Source organism: Botryllus schlosseri, chromosome 2 (genome assembly GCF_051294905.1).
Source record: "Botryllus schlosseri isolate E-star chromosome 2, Bs_hap1, whole genome shotgun sequence".
NCBI lineage: Eukaryota > Metazoa > Chordata > Ascidiacea > Stolidobranchia > Styelidae > Botryllus > Botryllus schlosseri.
In genome coordinates, this window is record NC_137237.1 from 21,955,417 (window position 1) to 21,967,893 (window position 12,477).

At 39.8% G+C, this 12,477-nt stretch overlaps 1 protein-coding gene and 2 long non-coding RNA genes across 3 annotated transcripts in view; 1 reads left to right on the forward strand and 2 right to left on the reverse strand.

Annotated features, from left to right (window-relative positions):
* Positions 1-12,477, forward strand: part of LOC145434144 (uncharacterized) — a 376,188-nt gene that overhangs the window by 131,660 nt on the left and 232,051 nt on the right. The gene's annotated exons all lie outside the window — the stretch shown is intronic.
* Positions 1,383-3,461, reverse strand: LOC145434121 (uncharacterized). Its single transcript, XR_013913278.1, has 2 exons — positions 2,661-3,461; positions 1,383-1,666 (listed from the first exon to the last, which is right to left on the reverse strand). It is a non-coding gene; the product is annotated as an uncharacterized LOC145434121 (long non-coding RNA).
* Positions 7,034-12,477, reverse strand: part of LOC145459768 (uncharacterized) — a 63,062-nt gene continuing 57,618 nt past the window's right edge. The window contains exons 18-19 of the mRNA XM_080338320.1: positions 9,323-9,432; positions 7,034-8,304 (exon numbers count right to left, since the gene is read on the reverse strand). Coding sequence (XP_080194446.1) covers positions 8,185-8,304; positions 9,323-9,432 — 230 coding nt within the window. The 3' untranslated portion in view covers positions 7,034-8,184. The remainder of the gene's footprint in view (positions 8,305-9,322; positions 9,433-12,477) is intronic.

Here is a 12,477-nt window from a genome sequence, read left to right on the forward strand (position 1 = left end):
TGTTCAAACATGTTTTTTGTTTGTTTTTTAAACAATGACGTCACGAATATTCAATCGTGAGGTCATAGTAGATTGGTATTGACAGTTTGAAATATAGGGTCAATATAGCTCCTTTTACGAAATAGGCTTCCAACCTTTTACCAGGACTGGATCGTCATGCAGCATTTTACGGTCGGCGATCATCATCAGAACATCAGAACATGCATTCCGTACCAATGATCTATACCTACATGCTATAGCTGTTGAACCGACTATTTCGCGGGTTCGAACCATCCCATATCATAAACGTGGGCTATACAGGGTGGCAATCGTCCGTAGACTCATAGAACATGTTGTCGGAACGTATTTACACGCTTATGGCATAATTATAAGACTTGGAAAAAAGCAATTTTTTTAAGGTCTTTGCTTAAAACTCTGTTTAAATGTATGTAAATGTTTGAATCCCGGCAGTTCATTTCTCGCCGAAGATCAGGAAGACAATGTGTATTTGGAAACTGCATTGCCATACAGGCGTCGCCATGTCGGCTATTCTCTCTTATCAATTAGCGCATCGTACAGTCAAAGATCTTGCGGCGGGTAGGTCGAATTCACGAGTGGTATTGGTTGCCGGCGCGACAACTTAAATTTTAGAATTATGAAAAGGGGGGTCTGAGCCCCTAACCTCGAATATGCAATTTTCTTGACCTCTAAAAAAAATTTCAATTTGTATATACTTAGGCTTACCATACGTCCTCTTTTAAGAGGATTTGTCCTCTTTTTTGACTTTTTTGAAAGTGTCCTCGGAGAACGCCCTTTTGTCCTCTTTTTTGAGATTTTGTCCTCTTTTTTGAAAATTTAGGTCAGATTTAGAGCAAATTGCGAGTGATATGCGGCAAATTAGCACAGAAGTGAAGCTCCGGCGGGTATTTCGGAGTGAAAAACGGTGATTTTAGCTCTGAGCGAAAAGATGACTTTTTTTTTAGTCATCCACATGGCAATGTGGAGAGAAAAACGGTATTTTGAGCTCTGAGCGGAAGAGATGACCTTTTTTTTTAGTCAACCGATCACAAAGTGGGAAAAATTCACCGGTTTTTCAGAATTCTACTCCGGTTTTGCAAGTTGCAAATTTCTGAAAAAGTGTCCTCTTTTTAGATTTCCAAAATATGGTAAGCCTAATATACTGCCACGAGAATAATTGTTCTCGCAGCGATGACAATTTACAACAAGTTGCTGCAACTTTTATCAATTTAGTACAAAAATAGAAATTTGGCAAAAAGCCATATCTTACACATAAACGAGCCGTATATAACTCTCCAGTCATAGGTTGTCGACCCCTGCAGATTGTATTTACATAAAACAACTTCGAAAACGAATAAATGCAGCAAGTTAATTTGAATTATAACGCACAAACTACATTGACAATTGGTTCCCAAAATGTGATACACGATTAATCGCAGCTCACCTGTAACTTATGAATATTTTAAATTGCAATACATGTGACAATTTCCTACGCAATGAAAATTGAGATATTACAGCCTCATAAACAGAAGTACTGTAACGCTGCAATGAATGTAAAAGTGGATCCGTCACCAGAATTGTGAGACGATAAAACGCAATATTAACGGCGAGTAACCCATGTACTAATTATCGCGGCACCATGGATTTCTCAACGCCTCCGTTTCTCTTGCTGGAAGTACCGATAGTGGGATGGTGTGAACGTGAGGTTCACGTTCGCGTTCGGCGTGTGAACCTCGGAAAGTTAGAGGTTCGCGTTCACAACAGAACCTTGGTAGGTTCTGCACTGTGAACCTTTTTCATATATTACAATTTTCACTTCATTATAACATCTTTGCATTTCAACTGCTGGCCACTCTACGCTTGGCGCAGCATTGAAAATCAACACTAAACGAGCATGCACCTTGACAATCTCAAAAGTTTTACTTGCTTTGTTACAAAAGTTTGCACAAAATATCCAGCTTTCTATTCGTGAATATTTAGTGACTCTCTGCTGTGAGCTTGACCTGCAATCACACAACATCACGAGCGAAATACGTAGTCAGCGAATGATGCTTGTTCAACAAATTAATGAGATTGATATCGTTTTCTCGTTTTCTGATGTAAAAAATCTAGCAGGCGTAAGGGGTTAATCTTGACTTCATATCTTTACTACATCATAAGTACCAAATCCGTGCGATTGAGGTGTTGGTTACTGCTGTACAACTTGTTAATGGGGTAATATCGGTAGCAGGTATAGGAACCCGTTTTACACTCTGCTCAATATCAATGTAGCAATACCCAGACGCCGAATACATTGTCCAGTCTGACCTGGACCGCTAAGGCGTAAGCTTATATTCCCTGGTAAGTCTTCGTCGAAATTGTTGGCAAAGCGACGGGAAATATTGATTTTATGGGAGTATTATATCCTTTGATTGCCTCAGTTGATGCATTTAGCGACGTTTAAAACGCCAATATGTACATCAGCATTGTGGCATTATGTGGCCCGAGTCGTCGCTGGGTATCGCGTACATTAATATATTATATTATATTATATTCATTGAAAGATAGGGTTGGAATTAGCGATATGACGTCACGTGACGTCATGAGGTTCACGTTCGCGTTCACACAGAACCTTTTAAAAATGTTGGCGTTCACACGAACCTGAACCTTTCAGAGTTTCACACCATCCCTAACCGATACGCACTAGCGTAGCAACCGGCGAACCACTGGCGCCTTTGCCCCCTCCAAATTTCCTACTGGTTAATTGTGAACTCGTAGGCCAACTTACTGCGTCCCACTGGATATGAGATGTCGATAAAAATGTTGCCCCTTGTAAACTTTCCCAGCGCGTTTCCAGCATTGTCCCAGTACATTTGGACTTGGGTTAACAACATTTGACTATTTCCACTTGTTGTGGTCGTTGCTACCTTTTCAGAGAGATACTAGACGGGAAGGTACTAACAATGATATGACAGCGATGCGCCCAGATTCTGTTTCCGCACTATTTACACTCAGTGCAAACGTCTCGGAAATAAACATGGATGCACCCGCCAAATAGGCCACTCTCAATATTACATGCAGAATATATACATTATACATCTTCATTTATCGCAATCCAGATTCCCACACCAGAAAATATATACTAACGCAGTTTCATTCGCTATACTTGTCACGTTTTTCTGGATGTGTATATGCAGCTGAAATGGTTTCAAAGGGACAGCACCATTGTTCGGCACACGCATTGTTATGTGGTCTCTATACTGGGAATGGTGCGAACGTGAGGTTCACGACGTTCACGTTCGCGTTCTGTGTGTGAACCTCAGAAATTTAGAGGTTGCCGTTCACAAACGAACCTTGGTAGGTTCTGCACAGTGAACCTTTTTCATATATTACAATTTTCACTTCATTATAACATCTTTGGTTGAAATTTATTGCATTTCAACTGCGGGCCACTCTATGCATGGCGCTGGCAGCATAAAAATCAACACTAACGGGCAAGCACTCAAAAATGTTACTTGCTTTGTTACAAAAGTTTGCTTGAAATATCCAGCTTTCCGTTAGTGAATATTCAGTGACTCTCTCCTATGAGCTTGACCCGCAATCACACAGTATCAAGAGCGAATACACTACAAGTAGATAGTCAGCGAATGATGCTTATTCAACAAATCAATGAAATTGATATCGTTGTCTGATGTAAAAAATCTAGCAGGCGTACAGGGTCAATCTTGATTTCATATGTTTATTGTACAATGATAAAAACCAAATCCGTGCGATTGGGGTGTTGGCTACTGCTGTATAACTTGTTAAAGGGGTAACATCGGTAGCAAGTATAGAAACCCGTTTTATACTCTGCTCAATATCAACGTAGCAAGACTCAGTAGGTGTGTTCAAATTGTACTGGCTACTTGATAAAATTGTTAGGTTACCTAATTTAAGCCTGAACGCCAAATTTGGTTCAATTCCAACCAATAGCCGCATTGCTACAGGAGAAGAAAGTTTCTATTTATTACATAAAATTTTTTTTAAAAAATTCAAAATTTTCTGTTCATCCCATCAAAGTGTTAGGTTGGAATTAGCGATATGACGTCACGTGACGTCATGAGGCTCACTTTCGCGTTCACACAGAACCTTTCAAAAAGGTTCGCGTTCTTACGAGCTTGAACCTTTCAGAGGTTCACACTTCACACCATCCCTATACAAGTGGTTCCCAACCTTTTTCGACCCATCGCCCCCTTTTCAAGGTCAACACCGATCATCGCCCCCCAAATTTTGTGTACCGAAAATTGGGCATACAAACTGTAATCACCGGTGGGTTGACTAAAAAAAAAAGTCAAATTTTCAGCTCGATGTCTAATTTGACACACTTTTGTTACTAAATTTCTGTGGGTTGACTAAAAAAAAAGGTCTGCCGTTTTGACGCGTCATCGCCCCCTTCGCTATTTTCGCCCCCCGTCACCCCCTTTGTCCATTTTCGCCCCCCTGTCGCCCCCTTCGTCATTTTCGCCCCCCTAGACCGCCAAATCGCCCCCTAGGGGGCGATATCGCCCACGTTGGGAACCACTGCTATATACCATCAAAGTTCTCAAATCAGTATAGCGATTACATAAATTTCTCTCCCAGAAAATGCGCAGGTCAGAATTAAGTAGTCGAAAGTTGTGGCAAGCATATTTTAACGATACCCGTGATTGTCATCATTTCGACAAATTAGTGCTAATAACCAGGATATGCCTTCGATTAATTCTAGTGTTGAGGAATACTCAGTGAGATGTCAAAGAAATGTGCAACTACGTCATTTCAGTAATCAAGTCATTCTTAAAATTTCTTGTTGCACTGTAAAAATATTCACTTCGACGTAGTGGTAAAAAATTATAAAGTAGGCTACTCGGTGAATTAGCGTATGGCTAAGTTCTACACTGTAGGACGTAGGTGCGTAGCGTTTGACAATGGGTTCGAGGACGCAGTCATAAATAAATAATAAATGAAAGAATTTTATTATGATTTCTGGTGAGACTCGATTTGTACATATGAAATATTCAGTGCTCCAAATCTTGTTGAAATGTCTGCCTTCAGCCGCATCTTTCATTACTTTGATATAAGATCGTTTGTGAGTATGGGTGGGGATGACCGCCAATCACGTGCATTGATTGCATTATTTTACGAATTGGGATTTGGAAACGTAATAGTTCAAAACGTAGACCTGGCAATAAACAAGATTTGAACTTGAATATGGAAACATTGAATTGTAACTTTAATTGCTAAGGCAGAATTTGCTATATTGTCTAATTTTAATCTGGATCAGGCTACTCGCACCTCACACGACGTACTTAAATCACAGTGCATAAATAAACTAGATTCCAAAGTAACCGCATTTCCGGTTCACTTTATACGGTAGTTTTTGTCCACACATTGAAATTAATAAATAAATTTTATAGCCTAAATTCCGAGTAACTTTTCGCGGGCCGCTCATAATCGCGTCGGGGCAGCAAAATGCCCAGGTCTGATCTTGACGGTTGTCTGTAATTTCAATTCGTTTCGTATAAACAATATCACGATCTCCTTAAAAATGATCATTCCATTTTAGCAAAAGATAAGGGAACTGCAAAGTATTCATGGGCTTCATTTGAAAAATATATTTGATTTTTGTTTGTGTCTGTAACTTATGCTTTGCATTATTTTTGTCACTTTTTGCAGCAACTATCAAGGTTATGCAAGACGTGATCAAACTCAAACGTAACAATTCTACTTTCGTTTTACTTGCTGACAAAATAATGGCCTCTTTTGGGCGCTGAAAATATGGTAAGCCTTATAAAGCGTAACATTAGGAACGAATTGTGCGGCCAGTTCCCCAGGGTTGTGGTTATTCATCGTATGGAGGCCGATTGCGATGAGAATCCGCGCTGTTTTATTATGTGGAGGCAAAGTGAGTGACAAATGATATGTTTTTGACATATACCAAAAGAATAAGACTATAAGATAGAAATCGCGTTGGGAAACGTCAACAGTGGTGAAATGGTACCAGAAATTTCGCCAACAGTCAAGAAGCCGTCGGCAGAGGTGCAGGATTTCATCGATTATAAATGTAGCCGGACTGGGTCCGGATTTTGAAATTGCTTTAAAATTCGGATTTTTTTCACTGAAATAAGACAAATTTTAGCAGGATAATTGTGTGCTCTGAATTGGAAAGTCCCCAGGCGGATTTTTGAATTTCCAGCCGGTGCTGGATGGATTCGGATTCCGAAAAGTCGGAGTCCGATCGTCTCTGGCCGTGACGTGCGATTACGACTAACCTCGACCCCGCAGAGATCTCGCGTATTCCGGTGCATATTTGAAAATATTTTAGCTTCAGTTCGAATACAGCGGCTCTTTGAAGAAAATTGCTACCGTCAAATATTTTACCTTATTTTGAGAACACATCGTATTTAGAGCGTAGCGCCCAGATAATGAAAATGGCAACAATTCCTCTTAACACGTGATTCGTAACCGCAATAGGAAGGAAAATTCATCTTCGCATTAGTACGAAGTGAAAAGCATAAATTTATCTTAACTTGAAAATTGTGAAATCACACTGCATTTACTACAAAACAGTTAGGGTAACTGGTGATCCATGATGGTAAAATTAGTTGATTTCAATTATAAATCCTGAGTATTACAATCCCGGACTACAGCCGGATCACTTCCCATGTCGTCACGCTGCAACTGATTAGAATCCTATCAAATAGCCTCCGTCTTAAATTGTCTTCAACATCAACTGTGGATGGTCATGCCATTACCATGATATTTACATATTACCTTTCACTAACTAGCGACTTCAGCAGGTTGTTCGGGCTGTGCCCCATGATCTTTCCTCCCCTACTTCTTTCCCAAACCGCTTGAGTTGATTGAATAACCAGGGTTATCTTGCTATAATATAGTGACGAATTTCAGTGCTTGACAATTGAAAGCGTTTCTGCCGCGCATTCAAGCGAAATCAGCCAACGCTCTGTGTATATAGCAGACTACGATCGTGGATTGTGCTACACCCGAGTCAGTCGCGATGCAGAGATTAGAACCATGTACATTGTTTTATTCACAAGTGTGTTTTATTCACAAGTGCAGATTATAAGTAAAAGAAACAGCATCAAGAATCACAATCTACCGCATACAAATCGCCCTAGTAATACCCACACTACTGTAACCCTAACTAGGAAGACGTTAATAAGGGACATTGGTTATATCTTTAGAAGCAATGCAAATAGAAACTTCACAACTGCTGCAACTCGATTGTTTTGCATATTGTGTAGACCAGCTCAGTGGTTACGGCTGGATTTCAGAAGCTGAGCAGAATGTTAGATGTGTTCAGAACTTTCAAATATACTCAAATTAAGATTGAAGGGTTGATTAAAAATAAGCACTTGGAACGGTATTGAGTATTGACTGAAATGAATGAGAACATATTTTTGCATTTCCTTCCAGTACCAAATTTACACAAATTGAACATTAAAGTATTGCAATACCTTCATGAAAACGAGATTTTTAGGAAGTGGTGAAAGATAAACAGCATTTATTTGACGAAATGTCATATTTCTGGATTGCCAGATTCACTAATCTTGCGATTATATTGTTTCTGCGGAGTTTTCTTAGTGAATATACAAAAGGAATGGAAATGGGCTTGCTTGGAATACCCGACTAGGAATTAAATCAGTCACGCAATCGATCACAACAACCCTTTACATTTTAGATTGATTTGTTAAGGATTAGCAAACCTCTTTGTCCAGCAGGCAACATCGGCTATAAATTTTGAAACAGTGACCGCAAAAAGAATAAGTAATTTTTACAATGTCGTCTCATCATGGGGCTACTGGATATAAAGAACAATATGACATCACATTGCCAAGACCGCAAATATACTTGAGTACTGGGTGGCTAGTTAATGTTGAAGCATCTTGGGTCAATATAAAAGTTTAGTTGACAAATACAAATCATCATATCATGAGCCTTAATGAAGCATAACAAGGGTACATGGTACACACAGCTGAGAACCAGCGGTGGAGCCTTCAGTATCGAAAAAATTGTTAAAAACCATGATCACTCATCTACGCTAAGATACGAATTGTGACACCTATTACAGGAATGGAACATATACGATATCAGCTGCATAATTTACAGTGCAGTAATGAATGAGTACCGCCGAAAATAGCGATCACACAAGTTACACATCCAGTGTCTATTCTAGCGACAGAGGCCTGGGTAAAAATAGATCTTCTTGCGGAGGGTGTGGAGTACTTCACTTATTTGCACCGCTCTTGTTCCCTTTTCTTTGCCAGACTTATTCGAGACGCCGTTATTCACCTAGAAAATTCAAACATGGTTGATCAATCACATGATCAGTCAGAATAGCCTTAACAAACTCAAACAAGCATTGAAATCCATTCATGATTGACGATTACAGTCTATGATATTTCGGACTAGTGCTAGAGCAGGCATGCTTCAATTCCAGGCAGTTAAATGTAAGTCTCTACCCGTGGACCATCAATTTTTTCTAAACAAGTCCAAGTTTCTTTATGACTGAGAAATGATTCGTCTATTGCCAACCATAATCTATATGACAAACAAATTCGGATTGGTATTGCGATGACCTACAATGTGACGATAACCGACGAGCCTTTGAAGCCATGCTAGCTGGGCATGCCATGTATCTAGATTCGCAGCTTGAAAGACATCAATGAAAACTCAGTAAAATTAGCCTATGAAGAGCGCATAGCGATTTGAGTACACGCATCCGAATCAATGATCAATTTTGATCATTCGAGTTGAGTAGCGAGAGCCGATCTTTCCAAGTACCAAAACTATCCACTCCTTATTGCTCAATGTTCATGAACAAAAATCGTAGTTTTAGATGCTTTATCGCCTCGATACGCCTGAAACCTCGATACGAGGAAGCATATCAATCAATAACGGTCAAAAGGCTTCCAACGTTCATGATGACGACATTTCTGTACAGAAGTGACAGACCTTCGGTATTGGGAATATGAAATAACAAATATAAATATGTGCAACTGGCATTATTCAGTTCGCTGTTGCTTAGAAAATACCTATTTGGTCGCTGTCAAGTCCCTCTTCCTGTTTTTATACTTAATTAGAAGCTTCATAACTCGACTTGGAATCGAATCACTCGGGTAGCCTGATAAATTCTGCCCAGCCCTGGCGACAATGCTCTATACTCCTTTAATTTTACCACACACGAGTCACAGTCCTGTGCTGTTGGTAGCACTACAGAAAGAGTCTAATCCAAACAATCGCAGCAAACAGTGACATGAAACTAGAACGAGTAATGATATTTAACTCAAGAAGATATAGTCACTCTTACCTCGGTCAGCATGCTCAAGAGATCGTTGTCTCTGGTGTTTTCTTTCAGGACACAGACAAGTGCGGATACAAACCACGAGCCCGTGGCAGTGTCACGATAAGCTTTATTGCCTGAATATAAGAAAATTACTGCGTCTGACCAACACCATACCGATTTCATAGCATGGATGAAACGAGTAAGAATGTAACAAGTACCTTTGCACAGAGAGCACAGGGTCTGTGCAAAATGATGCACCCGGCAATTAAAAAAATAACCAACACTGGAAATGATATTTTGCTGGCCTTACACTATCAGGCTGCGCACTTGGAACATCAAGAATTAGGCATTGGAGCTTGCTAACCGCACACCACATTGGCTCGTAAACTGAGCTGAAGTACACCCTCAGGATCCTAGATCATTCCAATCATGTGTAATTTATTCATTTTCAAGGAGTGAATATCAGCAGGTGGTAGACGCAGGGCTGTGGAATCGGTAAATTTTACCACCTACTCCGGCTCCGACTCCACACACTTTCAATATACCAACTCCGACTCCTGAGTCTTTAAACGTACCTACTCCGACTCCTGGGTCTTTAAACATACCGACTCCGACTCCAGCATTATTACAATTTACTTCGAAAATTATATGCCACATTGTCGGTTGAATGACTATCATACAACCATTAAACATATGCCAACATATGATTAACGGTGGCATGCTAAATTGTTTCATTGTGGCACAGCTCGAATTATCCACCATGCAATTAACATGAAAGAAAGATTTGCTAAATATCCTTCCTTTTTCAAGTTTTTATAACATGGACTCTCCAATATCCTGAAATGTATGAATCATTCAAATATGGCAGATATCCAATCCTGTGTGATAAAAATGTAGATAAAAAATCCAAGTGTAGCTCTTGTGTCTGAGTCAGCAACTAATCAAGAGATTGAACCTACTAATTTTGACATTGCACACTATACTGATTCCAAGCACACACACTCTTACTACTAATAGACATTGGTCATAAATGGAATTTAGTTAAGTAGGCCTAGTCAAAGACCATAAGCCTGTGTCTAGTCTACATGTACTTAATCAAGTAGGCTATTCAAGGATTGGGACTTGCAGTCTTTCTTAATCATTTGTTCGACCCAAACAGCTACACTACAAATATTTTTAATTTTGTCAAGTGGGAAGCATCGTTTGGTCAAATTTACATCATTTTTACAATTTTACAAAACCAGCCGATGCATTTGCTCTGTCACAGTTTCATGGTATAATTCCGAAAATTGCATCAATTTTTAATGCATCGCGAAAACGCATATTTCGATTTTCTTCCCCTGTGCAACTGAGTTGTAATTTGCAAGCAATGTCTAATTTTATCTATATCAGGGGCGGGCAACATTTTTGGCCAAGGGACACACGAGATTTACAAACCATTGCGCGGGCAACTGGAATGTTGATAACCTTTTTTTAGTCGTCCGATAGGAGCGAACCGAATTAGGTAACATTGCAAACAAGACTTCTAAAACTCTAAAATTGATAACAATATGTCATGCAACTATGCAGCGCGCAATCAGGCTGTGGTCGCACAAAGCGTGAAATTTTTTTGCAATATAATGATTGAATTATATCAATAAATATGTTGCTAACATACATTTGGGTCGCATCTGTATACCAATGGGCTCAGTTGGCAAGGATAGGATTATTCGACGTTTAGACATAGCAAAATCGACGGTATCAGTGAACATTTCTCATTTTGTGATCATTTTGTGCAAATGTTTTGTCGACGATATCGCTGCGAGTGCACAAGCGAAGCCGCATGTTGGACGACACATTATCTCGTAATTGCGAATATAGTTAGACTCAATTCTGTGAATAACATGTATTTATAATTTTCAGAAGGGGGCTCAAATACTGAATGCAAGAAATCTAGTGCAATGAATCATGCGAAGTACTGAGAAAAATTTCGAGTCAAATAAATCTGCTATGAAATATTCTACTTTATGGTCATATAGAAAGATCTGGGATAAATGTGGCTGGCCCCTGGATACGTCAATGCGTCAGAACTGTTGTTTTAGTCATCATCAAATTTCGTGGTCATGCTAATCAAATTTTGGTTGGCCTTGCAATTGTAGGCCTACCTGATGTCATAAATAATTTCGAGAATTGCCTCGCAGGCCAAACGTAACCTTCTCGTGTGCTAAATTTGGCCTGCGATCCATGGGCTGGCCGCACCTGATCTGTATGGTTATTAATAACAGTGATTGGTGGTACATAAAAATTCTATTGAAAATTCTTTGAAAGCAAATGTTTTCATGCTAGAGAAGTCGGAGTCGAAGTCAGGGTCATTCTCACAAACTCAGACTCCGACTCCAGTCAGTATTTTCCCCACGACTCCGACTCCAGCTATTATAGTTTTCACGACTCCGACTCCATCAAGCGAAAATTACCCAGACTCCGACTCCACAGCCCTGGGTAGACGTATACTGAGGCCTAACATCTATTGCCATCGCCTGGTCTGCACCCTAGTATCGTTTATCCTTTGCGTCACATAATTAATGAAGCTATGTTGAAGTCACTTGTGACGTACCTAACATAGCAAATCGTATGAAAGTACATTCCTTCGTTTTCTAGTGATTCGGTAAAGTCAAGTGATATCAAATATGGGCGTTTAAGTGATGATGTGCCTTATGCCATATTCATACTTTTGGCTTGAATTTACTGGTTTTAATGCCATGGCAAAAATCCACTTGAACTACTAGCTGAGCTCTGCATAGAACAGGGGTCGGGAGATGGCTTGCTAACCACACATGGCTATTTTGATGGTGGCGTATGGCTGCCAGAGAATAGGAGTTGGTTAATTACCTAGTAGTCCGATTATCACAATTCAAAATCCACTGTAATCTCCTGTATGATTTTTCAAGAGAAACATACATACGAAGCGGTGTTTATTTACACAGTACAGTATACTATGCATTTTCGTTTTGACGTGCTAATGACTTGACGGCCTGTGTGAGCCTTACAGTCAAAGCCCGAGATTCGGGACGCGCTAAAATGGTGTGATGACCAGCTTAGTGTTTAGTCAATGAACAATGGCTTTATTCAAAGTTTCTTATCGACAATAGCAGTAAGAGTTGATCACAAAGTATGCACTTCATAGGGGGAGATGGGCTCAT